At 56.6% G+C, this 23,300-nt stretch overlaps 1 protein-coding gene across 1 annotated transcript in view; it reads right to left on the bottom strand.

Moving 5' to 3' along the window:
- The window catches only part of LOC148217477 (SH3 and multiple ankyrin repeat domains protein 1-like), a gene marked incomplete at its 3' end in the record, with an annotated part of 40,763 nt that overhangs the window by 10,340 nt on the left and 7,123 nt on the right, over positions 1-23,300 (bottom strand). The window contains 11 exon segments of the mRNA XM_088158596.1: positions 1,070-1,145; positions 3,895-4,008; positions 9,501-9,679; positions 12,367-12,493; positions 12,496-12,565; positions 12,568-12,641; positions 14,251-14,317; positions 15,335-15,412; positions 16,456-16,572; positions 20,914-21,081; positions 22,872-23,029. Of these exon segments, the coding sequence (XP_088014722.1) occupies positions 1,070-1,145; positions 3,895-4,008; positions 9,501-9,679; positions 12,367-12,493; positions 12,496-12,565; positions 12,568-12,641; positions 14,251-14,317; positions 15,335-15,412; positions 16,456-16,572; positions 20,914-21,081; positions 22,872-23,029 (1,228 nt within the window).

A 23,300-nucleotide genomic window follows, 5' to 3' on the forward strand; every position in this document is an offset into this window, starting at 1 on the left:
GTTTTTTTTGGGGCTGTTTTTGGGGTTCTCAGCTCCCGTCCTGGCTGTGGGGATTCCCGGGGTTATTTTTGGGTTTTTTTTTGGTTTTTTGGGGTTTTTTTGGGGTCGTTTTTGGGGTTCTGAGATCCCAGCCTGGCTGTGGGGATTCCCAGGATTATTTTGAATTTTTTTTCGTATTTTTGGGGTTTTTTGGGGCTGTTTTTGGGGTTCTGAGCTCCCAGCCTGGCTGTGGGGATTCCTGTGGTTATTTTTGGGGGTTTTTTTGGGTTTTTTGGGGCTGTTTTGGGGTTTGGGGATCCCGTCCTGGCTGTGGGGATTCCCAGGGTTATTTTGGGTTTTTTTTTGTATTTTTGGGGTTTTTTGGGGCTGTTTTTGGGGTTCTCAGCTCCCGTCCTGGCTGTGGGGATTCCCGGGGTTATTTTTGGGTTTTTTTTTATTTTTGGGGTTTTTTGGGGCTGTTTTGGGGTTTTGGGGATCCCGTCCTGGCTGTGGGGATTCCCGGGTGGATTTTTGGGTTTTTTGGGTTTTTTGGGGTCGTTTTTGGGGTTCTGAGATCCCAGCTGGATTGTGGAAATTCCCGGGGGGATTTTTTGAATTTTTTTTTGTATTTTCGGTTTTTTGGGGCTGTTTTTGGGGTTCTGAGATCCCGTCCTGGCTGTGGGGATTCCCAGGATTATTTTTGGGGTTTTTTTTTGTATTTTTTGGTTTTTTGGGGCTGTTTTTGGGGTTCTCAGCTCCCGGCCTGGCTGTGGGGATTCCCGGGGTTATTTTTGGGGTTTTTTTTTGGTTTTTTGGGTTTTTTGGGGTCGTTTTTGGGGTTCTGAGATCCCAGCAGGATTGTGGAAATTCCCGGGGGGATTTTTTGAATTTTTTTTTGTTTTTTCGGTTTTTTGGGGTCGTTTTTGGGGTTCTGAGCTCCCAGCCTGGCTGTGGAGATTCCTGTGGGTATTTTTGGTTTTTTGGGGTTTTTTGGGGCTGTTTTTGGGGTTCTGCGATCCCGTCCTGGCTGTGGGGATTCCCGGGGTTATTTTTGGGGTTTTTTTGGTTTTTTGGGGTTTTGGGGTCTCACCTGGGGGCGTCGAAGCTGTCGTAGGATCCCACGGTGTAGTGACGGAACAGACGCTTGGCTTTGTCACTGCGAGACTCTGCGGGGGATTTGTGGGTCAGGGGGGGCAAAATTTGGGAATTTTGGGGATTTTTTGGGGTCAGAAAGGTTTGGGGGGTCCAGGAGGGTTTGGGGGAGTCGAGCTCAAGGGGATTTTTTGGGATTTTTTGGGATTTTTTGGGATTTTTTGGGATTTTTTGGGTCAGAAGGGTCTGGGGGATTTTTGGGGATTTTTGGGATTTTTTGGGGGTCAGGAAGGTTTGGGGGGTCCAGGAGGGTTTGGGGGAGTCGAGCTCAAGGGGATTTTTTGGGATTTTTTGGGATTTTTTGGGGATTTTTTGGGATTTTTTGGGATTTTTGGGGTCAGAAGGGTCTGGGGATTTTGGGGATTTTTTGGGTTTTTTTTGGGGTCAGAAAGGTTTGGGGGGTCCAGGAGGGTTTGGGGGATTTTGAGTTCAGGGCGATTTTTTGGGATTTTTTGGGATTTTTTGGGATTTTTGGGGTCAGAAGGGCCTGGGGAGTTTGGGGAGTCCAGGGGAATTTTTGGGATTTTTTGGATTTTTTGGGGTCAGAAGGGTCTGGGGGATTTCAGGGGTTCAGGGAGATTTCGGGGGGTCGAGCTCAGGGGGATTTTTTGGGGGTTTTTGGGGTCAGAAAGGTTTGGGGGATTTTTGGGGTTCTGGGGCTTTGGGGGAGTTGAGTTCAGGGAGATTTTGGGGTTTTTTGGGGAGTTTTTGGGTTTTTTGGGGTCAGAAGGGCCTGGGGGGGGATCGGGGTCGGGGGGGAAATTTGGGAATTTTTGGGGTTTTTTTTGGGGGGTCAGAAAGGTTTGGAGGGATTTGAGGGGTCCAGGAGGGTTTGGGGGATTTTAGGTTCAGGGGGGATTTTTGGGATTTTTTGGGTTTTTTGGGGTCAGAAAGGTTTGGGGGGTCCAGGAGGGTTTGGGGGAGTCGAGTTCAGGGGGATTTTTTGGGATTTTTTGGGATTTTTGGGGTCAGAAGAGTTTGGGGGATTTTTGGGGTTCAGGGGGGTTTGGGGGTCTTTGGGTTCAGGGGAATTTTGGGATTTTTTGGGAGTTTTTTGGGGTCAGAAGAGTTTGGGGCGTCCAGGAGAGTTTGGGGGAGTTGAGTCCAGGGGGATTTTTTGGGGTTTTTTTGGGATTTTTGGGGATTTTTGGGGTTTTTTTGGGGTCAGAAGGGTCTGGGGGATTTGGGGTTCAGGGGGGTTTGGGGCATTTTGGGTTCAGGGGAATTTTTGGGATTTTTTGGATTTTTTTGGGGTCAGAAAGGTTTGGGGGGTCCAGGAGAGTTTGGGGGAGTTGATTTCAGGGAGATTTTTTGGGGATTTTTTGGGATTTTTTGGGATTTTTGGGGTCAGAAGGGTCTGGGGGATTTCAGGGGTTCAGGGAGATTTGGGGGGGTCGAGTCCAGGGGGATTTTTTGGGGTTTTTGGGGTCAGAAGGGTCTGGGGGATTTGGGGAGTCCAGGGGAATTTGGGGCATTTTGGGTTCAGGGAGATTTTTGGGTTTTTTGGGGGATTTTTTGGGGATTTTTTTGGGGTTTTTTTGGGGTCAGAAAGGTCTGGGGGATTTTTGGGTTTTTTTTGGGGATTTTGGGGGTTTTTTTGGGGCAGAAGGGTTTGGGGGATTTGGATTCAGGGAGATTTTGGGGTTTTTTGGGGTTTTTTGGTGTTTTTGGGGCAGAAGGGTTTGGGGGTTCAGGGGGGTTTGGAGGCTTTTGGGGGGATCGGGGATTTTGGGCTCCTGGGGGGGTGTTTTGGGGTCCAGGGGTGTTTTTGGGGTCCTGAGATGTTTTTGGGGTCCCGGGGGTGTTTCTGGGGACCCTGGGGGGAATTTTGGGGTCCCTGGGGTATTTTTGGGGTCTCTGGGGTATTTTCGGGGTCCCTGGGGGTATTTTGGGGTCCTGGGGGGAATTTTGGGGTCCCTGGGGGTATTTTTGGGCTCCTTGGGGTATTTTCGGGATCCCTGGGAGGAATTTTGGGGTCCCTGGGGGTATTTTGGGGTCCAGGGGGAATTTTTGGGGTCCGGGGAGTATTTTTGGGGTGGGAATTTTGGGGTCCCTGGGGTATTTTTGGGGTCCGGGGGTATTTTTGGGATCCCTGGGGGTATTTTGAGGTCCCTGGGGGGTATTTTTGGGGGGTCCCTGGGTATTTTTGGGCTCACTGGGGTATTTTTGGGGTCCGGGGGGTATTTTCGGGGTCCCTGGGGTATTTTTGGGGTCCGGGGGGAATTTTTGGGGGTCCCGGGGGTATTTTTGGGGTCCGGGGGGTATTTTTGGGGTCCTGGGGGGAATTTTGGGGTCCCTGGGTGATTTTTGGGGGTCCCTGGGGTTGTTTTTGGGGTCCGGGGGGTATTTTTGGGGTCCGGGGGGTATTTTGGGGTCCCTGGGGTATTTTTGGGGTCCGGGGGTATTTTTGGGATCCCTGGGGGTATTTTGAGGTCCCTGGGGGTATTTTCGGGGTCCCTGGGGTATTTTTGGGGTCCGGGGGGAATTTTTGGGGTCCCGGGGTATTTTCGGGATCCCTGGGGGTATTTTTGGGGTCCGGGGGGTATATTTGGGGTCCCTGAGGGTATTTTTAGGGTCCCTGGGGGTATTTTCGGGATCCCTGGGGGGTATTTTGGGGTCCGGGGGGTATTTTGGGGGTGGGAATTTTGGGGTCCGGGGGGTATTTTTGGGGTGGGAATTTTGGGGTCCGGGGGGTATTTTTGGGGTCCGGGGGGTATTTTTGGGGGTCCGGGGGGTATTTTGGGGGTGGGAATTTTGGGGTACCTGTTTTTCCCTCGGGGGTCCGGGGCGGCACCTCCTCCACGCACTCGGCCGGGAACCACCCGACCCTGCCCCGGGCCTGCCCCTCCCAAAATCCGCCCTCGCCCACGCTCAGCACTGCGGGGACCCCGAAAATCAGAGACCCCCCAAAAAACACAAAATACACCCCAAAAACCCCAAAATCCGCCCCAAAAACTCCAAAACTACCCCAAAATCCACCCCGAGACCCCAAAATCCGCCCCCAAACCCCCCAAATCCACCCCAAAAAACCCCAAAATCCACCCCAAAATCCGCCCTCGCCCACGCTCAGCACTGCGGGGACCCCAAAAATCAGACACGCCCCAAAAAACACAAAATCCACCCCAAAAAACCCAAAACTGCCCCAAAATCCGCTCCAAAATCCACCCCGAGACCCCAAAATCCACCCCAAAAAACCCCAAAATCCGCCCTCGCCCACGCTCAGCACTGCGGGGACCCCGAAAATCAGAGACCCCCCCAAAAAAACACAAAATCCACCCCAAAAAACCGCAAAATCCGCCCCAAAACCCCCCAAAACTGCCCCAAAATCCATCCCCAAAATCCCCCCCAAAAAAGCCAAAATCCGCCCTCGCCCACGCTCAGCACTGCGGGGACCCCAGAAATCAGAGACGCCCCAAAAAAACACAAAATCCACCCCCAAAACCCCAAAATCCACCCCGAGACCACAAAATCCGCCCCAAAAAACCCAAAACCGCCCCAAAAACCCCAAAACTGCCCCAAAATCCGCCCCAAAAACCCCAAAATCCGCCCTCGCCCACGCTCAGCACTGCGGGGACCCCAAAAATCAGAGACACCCAAAAAAACACAAAATACACCCCAAAAAACCCCAAACTGCCCCAAAATCCACCCCAAAAACCCCAAAACTGCCCCAAAATCCACCCCCAAAACTGCCCCAAAATCCACCCCAAAAACCCCAAAACTGCCCCAAAATCCACCCCCAAAACTGCCCCAAAATCCCCCCCAAAATCCCCCCCAAAAACCCCAAAACTGCCCCAAAATCCCCATGGGGACCCCAAAATAACCCCAAAACCCCCCAAATCCACCCCGAGATCCCAAAATCCGCCCCAAAAACCCCAAAACCGCCCCCAAAAACCCCAAAACTGCCCCAAAATCCCCCCAAAAAAACCCAAAATCAGCCCAAAAAAACCCCGAAACCCCCCAAATCCCCATAGGAACCCCGAAACCGCCCCAAAATCCACCCTAAAAACCCCAAAATCCCCACGGGGACCCCAAATTCCACCCCAAAAACCCCAAATTCCACCCCGAGACCCCAAAACCCACCCCAAAAATCCCAAAATCCCCATGGGGACCCCAAAATAAGCCCAAAATCCCCCAAATCCGCCCAAAACCACCCCAAAAACCCCAAAACCACCCCAAAAATCCGCCCTAAAATCCCCCAGAGACCCCAAAACCCGCCCAGAAATCGCAAAAATCCCAAAAATCCAAAATTCCCCCAAATTCCCCCCGAAATCCCCCCCAAAAAAGGCCCCGAATTTTCGCCAGTTTGGGGCATTTCCGGTGGGGATTTTTGGGGGTTTTTTTGGGGATTTTTTTCGGGTTTTTGTCAAGAGAAATCCCAGGATTCTTGGGGGGATTTTTTTGGGATTTTTTTGGATTATTCCAGGATTTTTTTGGGATTATTTCAGGATTTTTTGGGATTTTTTGGGATTATTTCAGGATTTTTTTGGGAATTCTTTTCAGTTTTTTGGTTTTTTTTAATTATTATTTCAGGATTTTTGGGGGGATTATTAAAGGATTTTTTTCGGATTTGTTTTTTCGTTTTTTTTTTTTTTCTGATTTTTTTTTCATATTTTCGGGATTTTCGGATTTTTTTCGGGTTTCTCTCTTCTTTTTTTCATTTTTTTTCAGATTTTTTCCGGATTTTTTTTTTCATTTTTCCGATTTTTCCTGGATTTTTATTTCATTTTTTTTTTCTTTTTTTCCGTTTTTTTTTTTTTCATTTTTTCGGATTTCTTTCGGATTTTTTTCGGATTTTTTCCGATTTTTTTTCCTTTTTTTTAAATTTTTTCGGATTTTTTCGGATTTTTTTCCTTTTTTTTTTTCATTTTTTTGCTATTTATTTCGGATTTTTTTCATTTTTTTCCGATTTTTTTCGATTTTTTTTTCATTTTTTTCCGATTTTTTTCCGATATTTTTCCGATTTTTTTTTCCGATTTCTTTCGGATTTTTTTCGGATTTTTTCCCCATTTTTTCCGATTTTTTTTCCCGATTTTTTCCGATTTTTTTTCCCGATTTTTTTTTTCATTTTTTTCCGATTTTTTCCGATTTTTTTCCGATTTTTTCCGATTTTTTTCCGATTTTTTTTCTTTTTTTTTCCCGATTTTTTTCATTTTTTCCGATTTTTTTCTTTTTTTTTTTTTTCTATTTTTTTCCTATTTTTTTTCCCGCTTTTTTTCCGATTTTTTTTTCATTTTTTCCGATTTTTTTTCGGATTTTTTTTTCATTTTTTTCCGATTTTTTTCCGATATTTTTCCGATTTTTTTTCCGATTTCTTTCGGATTTTTTTCGGATTTTTTCCCCATTTTTTCCGATTTTTTTTCCCGATTTTTTCCGATTTTTTTTCCCGATTTTTTTTTTCATTTTTTTCCGATTTTTTCCGATTTTTTTCCGATTTTTTCCGATTTTTTTCCGATTTTTTTTCCGATTTTTTTCCCATTTTTTCCGATTTTTTTCCGATTTTTTTTCTTTTTTTTTTTTTTCTATTTTTTTCCTATTTTTTTTCCCGCTTTTTTTCCGATTTTTTTTTCATTTTTTCCGATTTTTTTTCGGATTTTTTTTTTCATTTTTTTCCGATTTTTTTTTCTGATTTTTTTCGATTTTTTTTCTGATTTTTTCCGATTTTTTTCCGATTTTTTTTTTTTATTTTTTCCAATTTTTTAAATTTATTTTCCCGTATTTTCCCGTCCGTTTTCCTCCCCCTTGATGCGCTCGCCCTTGCTGAGGCTGAGCTCGCCCCGGGCCTGGAACATCCCGGGAATTTTGGGATTTTTTGGGGGAATTTTGGGATTTTTTGGGGGATTTTTGGGATTTTTTGGGGGATTTTTGGGGATTTTTTTTGGGATTTTTTGGGATTTTTTGGGGGGATTTTTGGGGATTTTTTGGGGATTTTTTTTGGGATTTTTGGGGGGATTTTTGGGATTTTTTGGGGATTTTTTTGGGGATTTTTTGGGATTTTTTGGGGGGATTTTTGGGATTTTTTGGGGATATTTTGGGGGAATTTTGGGGGGATTTTGGGATATTTTTTGGGTATTTTTTTGGATTTTTTGTGTTTTCCTCCCCCTTGATGCGCTCGCCCTTGCTGAGGCTGAGCTCGCCCCGGGCCTGGAACATCCCGGGAATTTTGGGATTTTTTGGGGGGATTTTTGGGGGGATTTTTGGGGGAATTTTTGGGATTTTTGGGGGAATTTTGGGGATTTTTTGGGGGGATTTTTGGGGATTTTTTGGGGGATTTTTTGGGATTTTTGGGGGAATTTTGGGGATTTTTTGGGGGGATTTTTTGGGGATATTTTGGGGGAATTTTGACATTTTTGGGGGGATTTTTGGGGGATTTTTTGGGGATATTTTGTGTTTTCCTCCCCCTTGATGCGCTCGCCTTGCTGAGGCTGAGCTCGCCCCGGGCCCGGGACATCCCGGGAATTTTGGGATTTTTTGGGGATATTTTGAGGATATTTTTTGGGTATTTTTTTGGGATTTTTTGGGGGAATTTTGGGGGGATTTTGGGGATATTTTGGGGATATTTTAGGGGGATTTTGGGGATATTTTGGGATATTTTTGGGGTATTTTTGGGGGATATTTTGTGTTTTCCTCACCCTTGATGCGCTCGCCCTTGCTGAGGCTGAGCTCGCCCCGGGCCTGGAACATCCCGGGAATTTTGGGATTTTTTGGGGATTTTTGGGGGGATTTTTGGGGGAATTTTTGGGATTTTTTGGGGGAATTTTGGGGATATTTTGGGGGATTTTTGGGGATTTTTTGGGGATTTTTTGGGGATTTTTTGGGGGATTTTTGGGGGGATTTTTTGGGGGATTTTTGGGGATTTTTTGGGGATTTTGGGGATTTTTTGGGGGATTTTTTGGGGGGATTTTGGGGGGATTTTTGGGGATTTTTGGGGATTTTTTGGGGGATTTTTTGGGATTTTTGGGGGAATTTTGGGGATTTTTTTGGGATTTTTTGGGGGAATTTTGGGGGATTTTGGGGATATTTTGGGGATATTTTTGGGTATTTTTTGGGGATTTTTTGTGTTTTCCTCACCCTTGATGAGCTCGCCCTTGCTGAGGCTGAGCTCGCCCGGGCCCGGGGACATCCCGGGAATTTTGGGATTTTTTGGGGAATTTTGGGATTTTTTGGGGGATTTTTGGGGATTTTTTGGGGATTTTTTTGGGGATTTTTTGGGATTTTTTTGGGGGATTTTTGGGGATTTTTTGGGGATTTTTTTTGGGATTTTTTGGGATTTTTGGGGAATTCTGGGATTTTTTGGGGATATTTTGGGGGGATTTTTGGGATTTTTTGGGGATATTTTTGGGATTTTTTGGGATATTTTGGGATTTTTGGGGGGATTTTTGGGATTTTTGGGGGATTTTTTTGGGGATTTTTTGGGATTTTTTGGGGGGATTTTTGGGGATTTTTTGGGATTTTTTGAGGGAATTTTGGGGGGATTTTGGGGATATTTTGGGGATATTTTTCGGGGATTTTTTGGGATATTTTGTGTTTTCCTCCCCCTTGATGCGCTCGCCCTTGCTGAGGCTGAGCTCGCCCGGCCTGGAACATCCGGGAATTTTGGGATTTTTGGGGATATTTTGGGGGAATTTTTTGGAGGATTTTGGGATTTTTTGGGGATATTTTGGGGGATATTTTTGGGGGGATTTTTTTTTTATTTTTTGGGGATATTTTGGGGGATTTTTTTGGGATATTTTGGGGATATTTTGGGGATTTTTTGGGGGGGGATTTTTTGGGATTTTTGGGGGAATTTTGGGGATTTTTTGGGGATATTTTGGGGGGATTTTTGGGGGATTTTTGGGGGATTTTTGGATTTTTTGGGGGAATTTTTGGGGATTTTTTGGGATTTTTTGGGGGGATTTGGGGGATATTTTGGGGGATTTTTGGGGATATTTTTGGGATTTTTTGGGATTTTTTGGGGATATTTTTGGGATTTTTTTGGGGTATTTTTTTGGATTTTTTGTGTTTTCCTCCCCCTTGATGCGCTCGCCCTTGCTGAGGCTGAGCTCGCCCCGGGCCCGGGGACATCCGGGAATTTTGGGATTTTTTGGGGATATTTTGAGGATATTTTTGGGTATTTTTTTGGGATTTTTTGGGGGAATTTTGGGGGGATTTTGGGGATATTTTGGGATATTTTAGGGGGATTTTGGGGATATTTTGGATATTTTTTGGGTATTTTTGGGGGATATTTTGTGTTTTCCTCACCCTTGATGCGCTCGCCCTTGCTGAGGCTGAGCTCGCCCCGGGCCTGGAACATCCCGGGAATTTTGGGATTTTTTGGGGATATTTTGGGATTTTTTGGGAGGATTTTTGGGGATATTTTGTGTTTTCCTCACCCTTGATGCGCTCGCCCTTGCTGAGGCTGAGCTCGCCCTCGCCCTGGGCCTGGTACGCTCTCACGGCCAGGAAGGTCCGGCCCGGCACGGCCGAGTAAAGTTTGCGCTTCACCCCCCGAGAGCCCAAAGTGCCCCCGGGGGTCCCCCCCGGGCCGGGGTCGCGGCTGAGGCCGCTGGAGCTGGGGGGAAAAAAAGGGGGGGGGGTGGGGACAGAGGTGAGACCCCCGGGGATGGCAAAGGGAGCCCGAAATTGGGGTCTGGGGCCGGAAATTGGGAATGGGGACTCGAAATTGGGGTCTGGGGGCCAGAAATTGGGGAATGGGGACTCGAAATTGGGGTCTGGGGGCCCGAAATTGGGGTCTGGGGGCCGGAAATTGGGGAATGGGGACTCGAAATTGGGGTCTGGGGGCCAGAAATTGGGGTCTGGGGGCCGGAAATTGGGGAATGGGGACTCGAAATTGGGGTCTGGGGTCCCAAAATTGGGTCTGGGGGCCCGAAATTGGGGTCTGGGGCCGGAAATTGGGGAATGGGGTCCCAAAATTGGGGAATGGGGTCTCAAAATGGTGTCTGGGGTCCCGAAATTGGGGAATGGGGTCCAAAATTGGGGTCTGGGGGCCGGAAATTGGGGAATGGGGACTCGAAATTGGGGTCTGGGGGCCGGAAATTGGGGTCTGGGGTCCCAAAATTGGGGTCTGGGGGCCAGAAATTGGGGAATGGGGTCCCAAAATGGGGTCTGGGGACCCGAAATTGGGGTCTGGGGGCCCGAAATTGGAGTCTCGGGGCCGGAAATTGGGGAATGGGGACTCGAAATTGGGGTCTGGGGGCCCGAAATTGGGGTCTGGGGACCCGATTTGGGGTCTGGGGTCTCAAACTGGGGTCTAGGAACCCGAAATTGGGGTCTGGGGACTCAAAATTTGGGGTCTGGGATCCCAAATTGGGGTCTGGGTCTCAAATTTGGGGTCTGGGGTCTCAAAATTGGGGCCTGGGGTCTCAAAATGGGAGCCTGGGGTCCCAAATTGGGGTCTGGGGTGTCAAAATTGGGGTCTGGGAACCAAAATTGGGGTCTGGGCTCCCGATTTGGGGTCTGGGGTCTCAAATTTGGGGTCTGGGGTCCCAAATTGCGTCCAGGGTCCTAAAATTGGGGTCTGGGGTCCCGAGATTAGGGTCTGGGGTCTCAAAATGGGGTCTGGGGATCCAAATCGGGGTCTGAGATCCCAAAATTGGGGTATAGGGTCCCGATTTGGGGTCTGGGGTCCCAAAATTGGGGTCTGAGATCCCAAAATTGGGGTCTAGGGTCTCAAATTTGGGTCTGGGGACCCAAAATTGGGGTCTGGGGTCTCAAAATTGGGGTCTGGGGTCCCGAAATTGGGGTCTGGGGTCGCAAATTGGGGGGCCGGGGACCCAAAATTGGGGTCTGGGGACCCGACATTGGGATCTGGGGTCTCAAATCGGGGTCTGGGAACCCGAAATTGGGGTCTGGGGTGTCAAAATTGGGGTCTGGGGTCAAAAAATCGGGGTCTGGGGGCCCAAATTTGGGTTCTGGGGTCTCAAAATTGGGGTCTGGAGTCCCGAAATTGGGGTCTGGAGATCCAAATTGGAGTCTGGGGTCCCAAAATGGGGGTCTGGGGTCCCAAATTGGGGTCTGGGGTCTCAAAATTGGGGTCTGGGGTCCCAAATTGGGTCTGGGGTCTCAAATTTGGGGTCTGAGTTCTCAAAATGGGGTCTGGGGACCCAAAATTCGGGTCTGGGGTCCCAAAATTGGGGTCCCGGACCCAGAGACCCCCACCCCAAGCCCCAAATTTGGGGTCCCCGAGGCTCAAATGGGGCACCCAGACCCCCAAAAAGGGGTCCCGGCCCCCAATTCAGAGCCCCCAGCCCCCCAAAATCCCCCCCAAACCCCCCCAAAATCCCCAAATCCCCCCCAAATCCTCCCCAGGTGCCCCCGCCCCACCTGGGCCGCCCCTCGGTTGCTTCCAAGGGGTCCCAGCCCCCAAATTCCCCCCAAATCCCCCCCAAATCCCCCCCAAATTCCCCCCAATCCCCCGAATCCCCTCCAGACCCCCCCAAAAAAATCCAAAATCGCCCCCAGACCCTCCCCAGGTGCCCCCCGTACCTTGAACAGCCCCTGGGGCTCCTCCCGGTGCCTTTTCCGGGGGTCCCAGCCCCCCAAATCCCCCCCAAACCATCCAGAACCCCCCCAAATCCCTCTAAAACCCCCAAAATCCCCCCCCAAACCCCCCCAGACCCCCCAAATTTCACCCCCCCCAGGTACCCCCCCCCATACCTGGCCTGCCCCTCGGCTCCTCCGGGGGTCCCAGCCCCCCAAACCCCCCCAAATCCCCCCCAGACCCCCCAAATGTCACCCCCAGGTGCCCCCCATACCTGGGCCTGCCCCTCGGTTGCCTCCTCGGCTCCTCCGGGGGTCCCAGCCCCCCAGACCCCCCAAATTTCACCCCCAGGTGCTCCCAGGTGCCCCTCCCCCCATACCTGGGCCTGCCCCTCGGCTCCTCCGGGGGTCCCAGCCCCCCAAACCCCCCCAAATCCCCCCAGACCCCCCAAATTTCACCCCCCAGGTGCCCCCATACCTGGGCCTGCCCTCGGTTCCTCCGGGGATCCCAGCCCCCCAGACCCCCCAAATTTCACCCCCCCCAGGTGCCCCCCCCATACCTGGGCCTGCCCCTCGGTTCCTCCGGGGGTCCCAGCCCCCCAAACCCCCCCAAATCCCCCCAGACCCCCCAAATTTCACCCCCCCAGGTGCCCCCCATACCTGGGCCTGCCCCTCGGTTCCTCCGGGGGTCCCAGCCCCCAAACCCCCCCAAATCCCCCCCAGACCCCCCAAATTTCACCCCCCAGGTGCCCCCCATACCTGGGCCTGCCCCTCGGTTGCCTCCTCGGCTCCTCCGGGTGCCGCCCCCGGGAGGGGGAGCGAGCCCGAGCCCCCCGGGGGGAGCTGGAGCTGCGCAGGGTCCCGGATGGGGGTCGGGGGCTGGGGGGGCTCCGGGGGGACCCCTCAGGACCCACTCGGGCAGGGCCCCCCCCCCGGTGTCGCTGTTGGCCCGGAGGAGGCGCTGGGGGGGGAGGGGCAGCCCCCGGAGGGCTCCCGGCGGCGCCCGGCGAACTGGGGGCTCTCCTGGAACGGCACTGGGGGGGCGTCAGGGGGGCTGGGGGGGTCTGGGGGGGTCTGGGGGGGGGGTTGGGGGGGTCTGGGGGCTCTCCTGGAACGGCACTGGGGGGGCGTCAGGGGGGCTGGGGGGGATTTGGGGGTCTGGGAGGGTCTGGGGGCTCTCCTGGAACGGCACTGGGGGGGCGTCAGGGGGGGTTTGGGGGGGTCTGGGGGAACAAAGAGCAGGACCCCCCAAATTCCTCCCATTGCCCCCCGGCCCCCTGTCCCCCCCAGTGTCCCCAGTGCCCCCCAGTGTCCCCCCAGTGTCCCCAGTGTCCCCCAGTGTCCCCAGTGTCCCCAGGTCCCCCAGTGTCCCCCAGTGCCCCCCCAGTGTCCCCAGTGTCCCCAGTGTCCCCCCAGTGTCCCCAGTGTCCCCCCCAGTGTCCCAGTGTCCCCAGTGTCCCCCCAGTGTCCCCAGTGTCCCCCAGTGTCCCCCAGTGTCCCCCCAGTGTCCCCAGTGTCCCCAGTGTCCCCAGTGTCCCCCCAGTGTCCCCCAGTGTCCCCCCAGTGTCCCCAGTGTCCCCCCCAGTGTCCCCAGTGTCCCCAGTGTCCCCCCAGTGTCCCCAGTGCCCCCCAGTGTCCCCCCAGTGTCCCCCCAGTGTCCCCAGTGTCCCCCCAGTGTCCCCCCAGTGTCCCCAGTGTCCCCAGTGTCCCCAGTGTCCCCAGTGTCCCCCCAGTGTCCCCCAGTGTCCCAGTGTCCCCCAGTGTCCCCAGTGTCCCCAGTGGTCCCCAGTGTCCCCCAGTGTCCCCCAGTGTCCCCCCCAGTGTCCCCCCAGTGCCCCCCCAGTGTCCCCAGTGTCCCCAGTGTCCCCAGTGTCCCCCCAGTGTCCCCAGTGTCCCCAGTGTCCCCCCAGTGTCCCCAGTGTCCCCCCCAGTGTCCCCAGTGTCCCCCCAGTGTCCCCAGTGTCCCCCCCAGTGTCCCCAGTGCCCCCCCCAGTGTCCCCAGTGTCCCCAGTGTCCCCAGTGTCCCCAGTGTCCCCAGTGTCCCCCAGTGTCCCCCAGTGTCCCCAGTGTCCCCAGTGTCCCCAGTGTCCCCCCAGTGTCCCCAGTGTCCCCAGTGTCCCCAGTGTCCCCAGTGTCCCCAGTGTCCCCCCAGTGTCCCAGTGTCCCCAGTGTCCCCAGTGTCCCCAGTGTCCCCCCAGTGTCCCCAGTGTCCCCAGTGTCCCCCCAGTGTCTCCCAGTGTCCCCAGTGTCCCCCCAGTGTCCCCCCAGTGTCCCCAGTGTCCCCCCAGTGTCCCCCCAGTGTCCCCAGTGTCCCCAGTGTCCCCAGTGTCCCCAGTGTCCCCCCAGTGTCCCCAGTGTCCCCAGTGTCCCCAGTGTCCCCAGTGTCCCCAGTGTCCCCCCAGTGTCCCCAGTGTCCCCCCAGTGTCCCAGTGTCCCCAGTGTCCCCAGTGTCCCCCAGTGTCCCCAGTGTCCCCAGTGTCCCCCCAGTGTCCCCCAGTGTCCCCCCCCCAGTGTCCCCAGTGTCCCCAGTGTCCCCCCAGTGTCCCCAGTGTCCCCAGTGTCCCCCCAGTGTCCCCCAGTGTCCCCCCCCAGTGTCCCCATTGTCCCCAGTGTCCCCAGTGTCCCCAGTGTCCCCTCGCTCACCCACGTCGCTGTCCCGGTGGTTCTTGATGAGCTCCCCCAGCTCGAAATTCCCGGCGATGACGGCGACCTTCGGGAGGGGACACGGGGACAGAGGGACAGAGAGGGGACAGAGGGGACAGGGACAGAGAGGGGACACAGGGACAGAGAGGGGACACAGGGACAGAGGGGACAGGGACAGAGAGGGGACAGAGGGGACAGAGAGGGGACACGGGGACAGAGAGGGGACACAGGGACAGAGAGGGGACAGAGGGGACAGAGAGGGGACACGGGGACAGAGAGGGGACACGGGGACAGAGAGGGGACAGAGGGGACAGAGAGGGGACACAGGGACAGAGAGGGGACACAGGGACAGAGAGGGGACACGGGGACAGAGAGGGGACACAGGACAGAGAGGGGACAGAGGGGACAGAGAGGGGACACGGGGACAGAGGGGACAGGGACAGAGAGGGGACAGAGGGGACAGAGAGGGGACAGAGAGGGGACAGGGACAGAGAGGGGACACGGGGACAGAGAGGGGACACGGGGACAGAGGGGACAGGGACAGAGAGGGGACACAGGGACAGAGGGGACAGGGACAGAGAGGGGACAGAGGGACAGAGGGGACAGGGACAGAGAGGGGACAGAGGGGACAGAGAGGGGACAGAGAGGGGACAGGGACAGGAGGGGACACAGGGACAGAGGGACAGAGAGGGGACACAGGGACAGAGAGGGGACAGAGAGGGGACACAGGGACACAGAGACAGAGGGGACAGAGAGGGGACACAGGGACAGAGGGGACACGGGGACAGAGGGGGCACAGGGACAGAGAGGGGACACAGGGGACACTCACACGGGAGGTCACCCCTCCGCAGTGTCCCCAGTGTCCCCAATCCCCCCCAATGTCCCCCCAGTGTCCCCCCAGTGTCCCCAGTGTCCCCCCAGTGTCCCCAATCCCCCCAATGTCCCCCCAGTGTCCCCCCAGTGTCCCCCCAGTGTTCCCACCAGTGTCCCCAATCCCCCCAGTGTCCCCCCAGTGTCCCCCCCAGTGTCCCCAGTGTCCCCAGTGTCCCAGTGTCCCCAGTGTCCCCAGTGTCCCCAGTGTCACCTGGAACGGGGTCTGCCCGCTGTTGTTCTTCACCTCCTTGTTGGCCCCGCGGTACAGGAGGATGCGGGCACAGCTCTCCTGGGGACACGGGGACACCGATGTCACCTGTGTGCCACCTGTGTGCCACCGCTGTCCCAATGTCACCTATGTGTCACCTGTGTGCCCCCAATGTCACCTGTGTGCCACCTGTGTGCCACCGCTGTCCCCCCAGTGTCACCTGTGTGTCACCTGTGTGCCCCAATGTCACCTGTGTGCCACCTGTGTGCCACCGCTGTCTCCCCAATGTCACCTGTGTGTCACCTGTGTGCCCCCAGTGTCACCTTTGTGTGCCACCGCTGTCCCCAGTGTCACCCGTGTGTCACCTGTGTGCCACCGCTGTCCCCCCAGTGTCACCTGTGTGTCACCTGTGTCCCCCCAGTGTCACCTGTGTGTCACCTGTGTGCCACCACTGTCCCCCCAGTGTCACCTGTGTGTTACCTGTGTGCCACCGCTGTCCCCCCAGTGTCACCTGTGTGTCACCTGTGTGCCCCCAATGTCACCTTTGTGTGCCACCGCTGTCCCCAGTGTCACCGATCCTTCATGTCCCCACTGTCCCCAGTGTCCCCACTGTCCCCAGTGTCCCCAGGTGTCACCTTGTTGTAGAGGGCACAGATGTGCAGGGCGGTGTTTCCTGACGCGTTCTGTGTCCCCACTGTCCCCACTGTCCCCAGTGTCCCCAGGTGTCCCCAGGTGTCCCCAGGTGTCCCCCAGGTGTCCCCAGGTGTCACCTTGTTGTAGAGGGCACAGATGTGCAGGGCGGTGTTTCCTGACGCGTTCTGTGTCCCCACTGTCCCCAGTGTCCCCACTGTCCCCAATGTCCCCAGTGTCCCCAGTGTCCCCAGGTGTCCCCAGGTGTCCCCCAGGTGTCCCCAGGTGTCCCCAGGTGTCCCCAGGTGTCACCTTGTTGTAGAGGGCACAGATGTGCAGGGCGGTGTTTCCTGACGCGTTCTGTGTCCCCAATGTCCCCACTGTCCCCAGTGTCCCCAGGTGTCCCCCAGGTGTCCCCAGTGTCCCCACTGTCCCCAGTGTCCCCAGGTGTCCCCAGGTGTCCCCAGGTGTCCCCAGGTGTCCCCAGGTGTCACCTTGTTGTAGAGGGCACAGATGTGCAGGGCGGTGTTTCCTGACGCGTTCTGCGCGGCCGCCTCGGCGCCGTAGAACAGCAAATGCTCCAAGTGCTGCGAGTGACCGTGCTGGCACGCCTGGGGACAGCGGGGACATTGGGGGGACATTGGGGACAGTGGCGACATTGGGGACATTGGGACATTGGGGACAGCGGGGACATTGAGGGGACAGCAGGGACATCGGGGGGACAGCGGGGGGACATCAGGGACATTGGGGGGACAGGGGACATCGGGGACATTGGGGACATCGGGGACATCGGGGGGACATTGGGGACATTGGGGGACAGCGGGGACATCGGGGACAGCGGGGACATCGGGGACATGGAGGGGACAGGGGACAGCAGGGGGACAGGGGACAGCAGGGACATCGGGGGGACAGCGGGGACATCGGGGACATTGCCGACATCGGGGACAGCAGGGGGACAAGGGGCATCGGGGACAGCGGGGGGACAGGGGACATTGGGGACATTGGGGACATTGGGGACATTGGGGGGACAGGGGACAGCGGGGGGACAGGGGACAGCGGGGACAGCAGGGACATCTGGGGAACATTGGGGACATCGAGGGGACAGGGGACAGCGGGGGGACAGGGGACATCGGGGACATTGGGGACATTGGGGGGACATCGGGGACATTGGCGACATCGGGGACATCGGGGGGACATTGGGGGCAGCGGGGACATCGGGGACAGCAGGGGGACAAGGGGCATCGGGGACAGCGCGGGGACAGGGGACATTGGGGACATTGGGGGACAGCGGGGGGACAGGGGACAGTGGGGACATCGAGGGGACATTGGGGACACTGGGGACGTCGGGAACATCGGGGGGACAGGGGACATTGGGGACAGCATGGGGACAATGGGGACATTGGGGGGGATTGGGGGCATTGGGGACATCGTCGGGGACATTGGGGACAGCAGGGACATTGGGGACATCGAGGGAGCAGGGGACAGCGGGGGGACATTGGGGACATTGGGGGACACTGGGGACATCGGGGACATCGGGGGGACAGGGGACATTGGGGACAGCATGGGGACAATGGGGACATCGAGGGGACATTGGGGACATTGGGGACATCAGGGGGATGGGGGGATTGGGGACACCGGGGACACCGAGAGGATTTGGGGACATTTAGGGGATATTGGGGACAATTGGGGACAGCAGGGACTGGGATGATGATGTCACACAGGTGACAATGTGCCAGGTGTCACCCGCTGGATCTCCTGCCAGCCGTTCTCGTCGGCCGTGCCGATGTCACACGATGACACAGGTGACAATGACACAGGTGACAGGTGACACAGGTGACACAGGCGACAATGACACAGGTGACACAGATGACACAGGTGACACAGGTGCCACAGGTGACAGGTGACACAGGTGACACAGGTGACACACCTGGTGGATCTCCTGCCAGCCGTTCTCATCAGCCGTGCTGATGTCACACAGGTGACAATGACACAGGTGACACAGCTGACACAGGTGACACAGTGACACAGTGACACAGGTGACACAGGCGACAGGTGACACAGGTGACACAGGTGACAATGACACAGGTGACACAGATGACACAGGTGCCACAGGTGCCACAGGTGACAGGTGACACAGGTGCCACAGGTGCCACAGGTGACGTACCTGGTGGATCTCCTGCCAGCCGTTCTCGTCGGCCGTGCCGATGTCACACAGGTGACACAGGTGACAATGACAGGTGACACAGGTGACACAGGTGACACAATGACACAGGGATGGGTGATGGGGACACAGTGACACACAGGTGACACAGGTGACACACAGGTGACACAGTGACACAGGGATGGGTGATGGGGACACAGTGACACACAGGTGACACAGGTGACACACAGGTGACAGGTGACACACCTGGTGGATCTCCTGCCAGCCGTTCTCGTCGGCGGTGCCGATGTGGGCGCGGTTGTAGAGCAGGAGCGACACAGGTGACACAGGGATGGGTGATGGGGACACAGTGACACACAGGTGACACACAGGTGACACAGGTGACACACAGGTGACACAGTGACACACCTGGTGGATATCCTGCCAGCCGTTCTCATCAGCCGTGCTGATGTCACACAGGTGACACAGGTGACAATGACAGGTGACACAGGTGACACAGGTGACACAGTGACACAGGTGACACAGTGACACAGTGACACAGTGACACAGGGATGGGTGATGGGGACACAGTGACACACAGGTGACACACAGGTGACACAGGTGACAGGTGACACACCTGGTGGATCTCCTGCCAGCCGTTCTCGTCGGCCGTGCCGATGTCACACAGGTGACACAGGTGACAATGACAGGTGACACACAGGTGACAGGTGACACAGGTGACACAATGACACAGGGATGGGTGATGGGGACACAGTGACACAGGTGACACACAGGTGACACAGGTGACAGGTGACACAGTGACACACCTGGTGGATCTCCTGCCAGCCGTTCTCGTCGGCCGTGCCGATGTCACACAGGTGACACACAGGTGACACAGGTGACACAGGTGACACAGTGACACAGGTGACACAGTGACACAGGGATGGGTGATGGGGACACAGTGACACACAGGTGACACACAGGTGACACAGGTGACACACAGGTGACACAGGTGACACAGGTGACACAGGGATGGGTGATGGGGACACAGTGACACACAGGTGACACAGGTGACACACAGGTGACACAGGTGACACAGGTGACACAGGGATGGGTGATGGGGACACAGTGACACACAGGTGACACAGGTGACACACAGGTGACACAGGTGACACACCTGGTGGATCTCCTGCCAGCCGTTCTCGTCGGCCGTGCCGATGTGGGCGCGGTTGTAGAGCAGGAGCGACACAGGTGACACAGGGATGGGTGATGGGGACACAGGGACACACAGGTGACAGGTGACACAGGTGACACAGGTGACACAGGTGACACAGGTGACACAGGTGACACACAGGTGACACACAGGTGACACAGGTGACACACCTGGTGGATCTCCTGCCAGCCGTTCTCGTCGGCGGTGCCGATGTGGGCGCGGTTGTAGAGCAGGAGCGACACAGGTGACACAGGGATGGGTGATGGGGACACAGTGACACACAGGTGACAGGTGACACAGGTGACAGGTGACACACCTGGTGGATCTCCTGCCAGCCGTTCTCGTCGGCCGTGCCGATGTGGGCGCGGTTGTAGAGCAGGAGCGACACAGGTGACACAGGGATGGGTGATGGGGACACAGTGACACACAGGTGACACAGGTGACACACAGGTGACACAGGTGACAGGTGACACAGTGACACACAGGTGACAGGTGACACACCTGGTGGATCTCCTGCCAGCCGTTCTCGTCGGCGGTGCCGATGTGGGCGCGGTTGTAGAGCAGGAGCGACACAGGTGACACAGGGATGGGTGATGGGGACACAGTGACACACAGGTGACAGGTGACACAGGTGACACAGGTGACACACCTGGTGGATCTCCTGCCAGCCGTTCTCATCAGCCGTGCTGATGTCACACAGGTGACACAGGTGACAATGACAGGTGACACAGGTGACACAGTGACACAGGTGACACAGTGACACAGTGACACAGTGACACAGTGACACAGGGATGGGTGATGGGGACACAGTGACACACAGGTGACACAGGTGACACACAGGTGACACAGGTGACACAGGTGACAGGTGACACAGGTGACACACAGGTGACAGGTGACACAGGTGACACAGGTGACACACCTGGTGGATCTCCTGCCAGCCGTTCTCGTCGGCCGTGCCGATGTGGGCGCGGTTGTAGAGCAGGAGCGACACAGGTGACACAGGGATGGGTGATGGGGACACAGTGACACACAGGTGACACAGGTGACACACAGGTGACAGGTGACAGGTGACACACAGGTGACACAGGTGACACACCTGGTGGATCTCCTGCCAGCCGTTCTCGTCGGCCGTGCCGATGTGGGCGCGGTTGTAGAGCAGGAGCGACACAGGTGACACAGGGATGGGTGATGGGGACACAGTGACACACAGGGACACACAGGTGACACACAGGTGACACAGGTGACACACAGGTGACACAGTGACACACCTGGTGGATCTCCTGCCAGCCGTTCTCGTCGGCGGTGCCGATGTGGGCGCGGTTGTAGAGCAGGAGCGACACAGGTGACACAGGGATGGGTGATGGGGACACAGTGACACACAGGTGACACAGGTGACACAGGTGACACACCTGGTGGATCTCCTGCCAGCCGTTCTCGTCGGCCGTGCCGATGTGGGCGCGGTTGTAGAGCAGGAGCGACACAGGTGACACAGGGATGGGTGATGGGGACACAGTGACACACAGGTGACACAGTGACACAGGTGACAGGTGACACAGGTGACAGGTGACACACAGGTGACACAGGTGACAGGTGACACACCTGGTGGATCTCCTGCCAGCCGTTCTCGTCGGCGGTGCCGATGTGGGCGCGGTTGTAGAGCAGGAGCTCGCAGCACCGCGGGTCCCCGCCCACCATGGCCGTGTGGTACAGGGGGGTCAGGCCCCGCCGGTCTTTGTAGTTCGGGGACCCGCCCAGGTCCAGCAGCGCCTGCGGGGGGGGGACACACCTGTCACACCTGGGGACACACCTGGGGACACACCTGGGACACGCCCAGACCCCCCCACCCCCCATGGCACCCAGAAGGTGTCACCCCCTCTTGTCCCTTTGTTTGGGGACCCGCCCAGGCCCAGCAGCGCCTGCGGGGGGGGGGGACACACACCTGTCACACCTGGGGACACACCTGGGCACACACCTGGGACACGCCCAGACCCCCCACCCCCCATGGCACCCACAAGGTGTCACCCCCTCTTGTCCCTTTGTTTGGGGACCCGCCCAGCAGTGCCTGCAGGGAGGGGAGGGGACACACCTGGGACACACCTGGGACACACCTGGGACACGCCCAGAGCCCCCCATGACACCCACACTTTCTGGGTGTCCTGTGGGTGTCCCCAGGTGTATTCCCAGGTGTGCCCAGGTATGAGCCCAGGTGTATCCAGGTATCCCCAGCTGTCCCCTGGTGCCCCCAGGTGTGTGCCCTGGTGCCCGTAGTTGTGCCCAGGTGTATCCAGGTGCCCCCAGGTGTATCCAGGTATGTGCCCAGGTGTGCCCAGTTGTGCCCAGGTGCCCCCAGGTGTGCCCATGTGTGTGCCCACGGGTGTGCCTAGGTGTATCCAGGTGCCCCCAGGTGTATCCAGGTGTGCCAGGTGTATGTAGGTGTATCCAGGTGTGCCCAGGTGTCCCAGGTGCCCCCAGGTGTATCCCCAGGTGCCCCCAGGTGTGCCCAGGTGTATACAGGTGTGCCCAGGTGTATCCCCAGGTGTGCCCAGGTGTATCCAGGTGTGCCCAGGTGTGCTCACCAGCAGGGCCGGGTATCTCCTGGTGCACACTGCCCAGTGCATCCCTGTCCCCTGGTATCCCCAGGTATCCCCAGGTGTCCCCAGGTGTCCCAGGTGCCCCCAGGTGTATCCCCAGGTGTGCCCAGGTATCCCCACGTGCCCCCAGGTGTGCCCAGGTGTATCCCCAGGTGTATGTAGGTGTATCCAGGTGTGCCCAGGTGCCCCCAGGTGTCCCCAGGTGTCCCCAGGTGTGCCCAGGTGTATCCCCAGGTGTCCCCAGGTGTCCCCAGGTGTGCCCAGGTGTGTCCCAGGTGTGTCCCCAGGTGTGCCCAGGTGTTCCCAGGTGTCCCCAGGTGTGTCCCCAGGTGTGCCCAGGTGTGTCCCAGGTGTGTCCCCAGGTGTGCCCAGGTGTGTCCCAGGTGTGTCCCCAGGTGCCCCCAGGTGCCCCCAGGTGTGCCCAGGTGTGCCCAGGTGTGCCCAGGTGTATCCCCAGGTGTTCCCAGGTGCCCCCAGGTGCCCCCAGGTGTGTCCAGGTGTGCTCACCAGCAGGGCGGGGTATCTCCTGGTGCACACTGCCCGGTGCACCCCTGTCCCCAGGTGTATCCCCAGGTGTATGTAGGTGTATCGAGGTGTGCCCAGGTGTATCCCCAGGTATCCCCAGGTGCCCCCAGGTGTGCCCAGGTGTGCCCAGGTGTGCTCACCAGCAGAGCCGGGTATCTCCTGGTGCACACTGCCCAGTGCACCCCTGTCCCCAGGTGTCCCCAGGTGTGCCCAGGTGTATCCCCAGGTGTGCCCAGGTGTCCCCAGGTGTGCCCAGGTGTCCCCAGGTGTGCCCAGGTGTATCCCCAGGTGTATCCAGGTGTGCCCAGGTGTGCCCAGGTGTTCCCAGGTGTGCCCAGGTGTATCCCCAGGTGCCCCCAGGTGTGCCCAGGTGTATCCCCAGGTGTCCCAGGTGCCCCCAGGTGTATCCAGGTGCCCCCAGGTGTGCCCAGGTGTGCTCACCAGCAGGGCGGGGTATCTCCTGGTGCACACTGCCCGGTGCAGGGCGGTGGCGCCGTCGCGGGCACGGAAATCCAGGTGAGCCCCGCCCAGGCAGAGCAGGCGAATGATCTCAACCTCAGCCGGGCCCTCGCGCTGAGCCGCCAGCGTCAGGGGAGTCTCTGTGACACCGCACAGCCATGGGGACAGCGGGGACAATGGGGACAGCCATGGGGACAATGGGGACAGCCATGGGGACAGCCATGGGGACAGCCATGGGGACAGGGGGGACAACAGTGGGGACAACATTGGGGACAGTGGGGACAGCCATGGGGACAACATTGGGGACAATGGGGACAGTGGGGACAGCGATGGGGACAATGGGGACAGCCATGGGGACAGCGATGGGGACAATGGGGACAGCCATGGGGACAATGGGGACAGCCATGGGGA

Source organism: Sturnus vulgaris, unplaced genomic scaffold (assembly GCF_052056855.1).
Source record: "Sturnus vulgaris isolate bStuVul1 unplaced genomic scaffold, bStuVul1.hap1 Scaffold_821, whole genome shotgun sequence".
Taxonomy (NCBI): Eukaryota; Metazoa; Chordata; class Aves; order Passeriformes; family Sturnidae; genus Sturnus; species Sturnus vulgaris.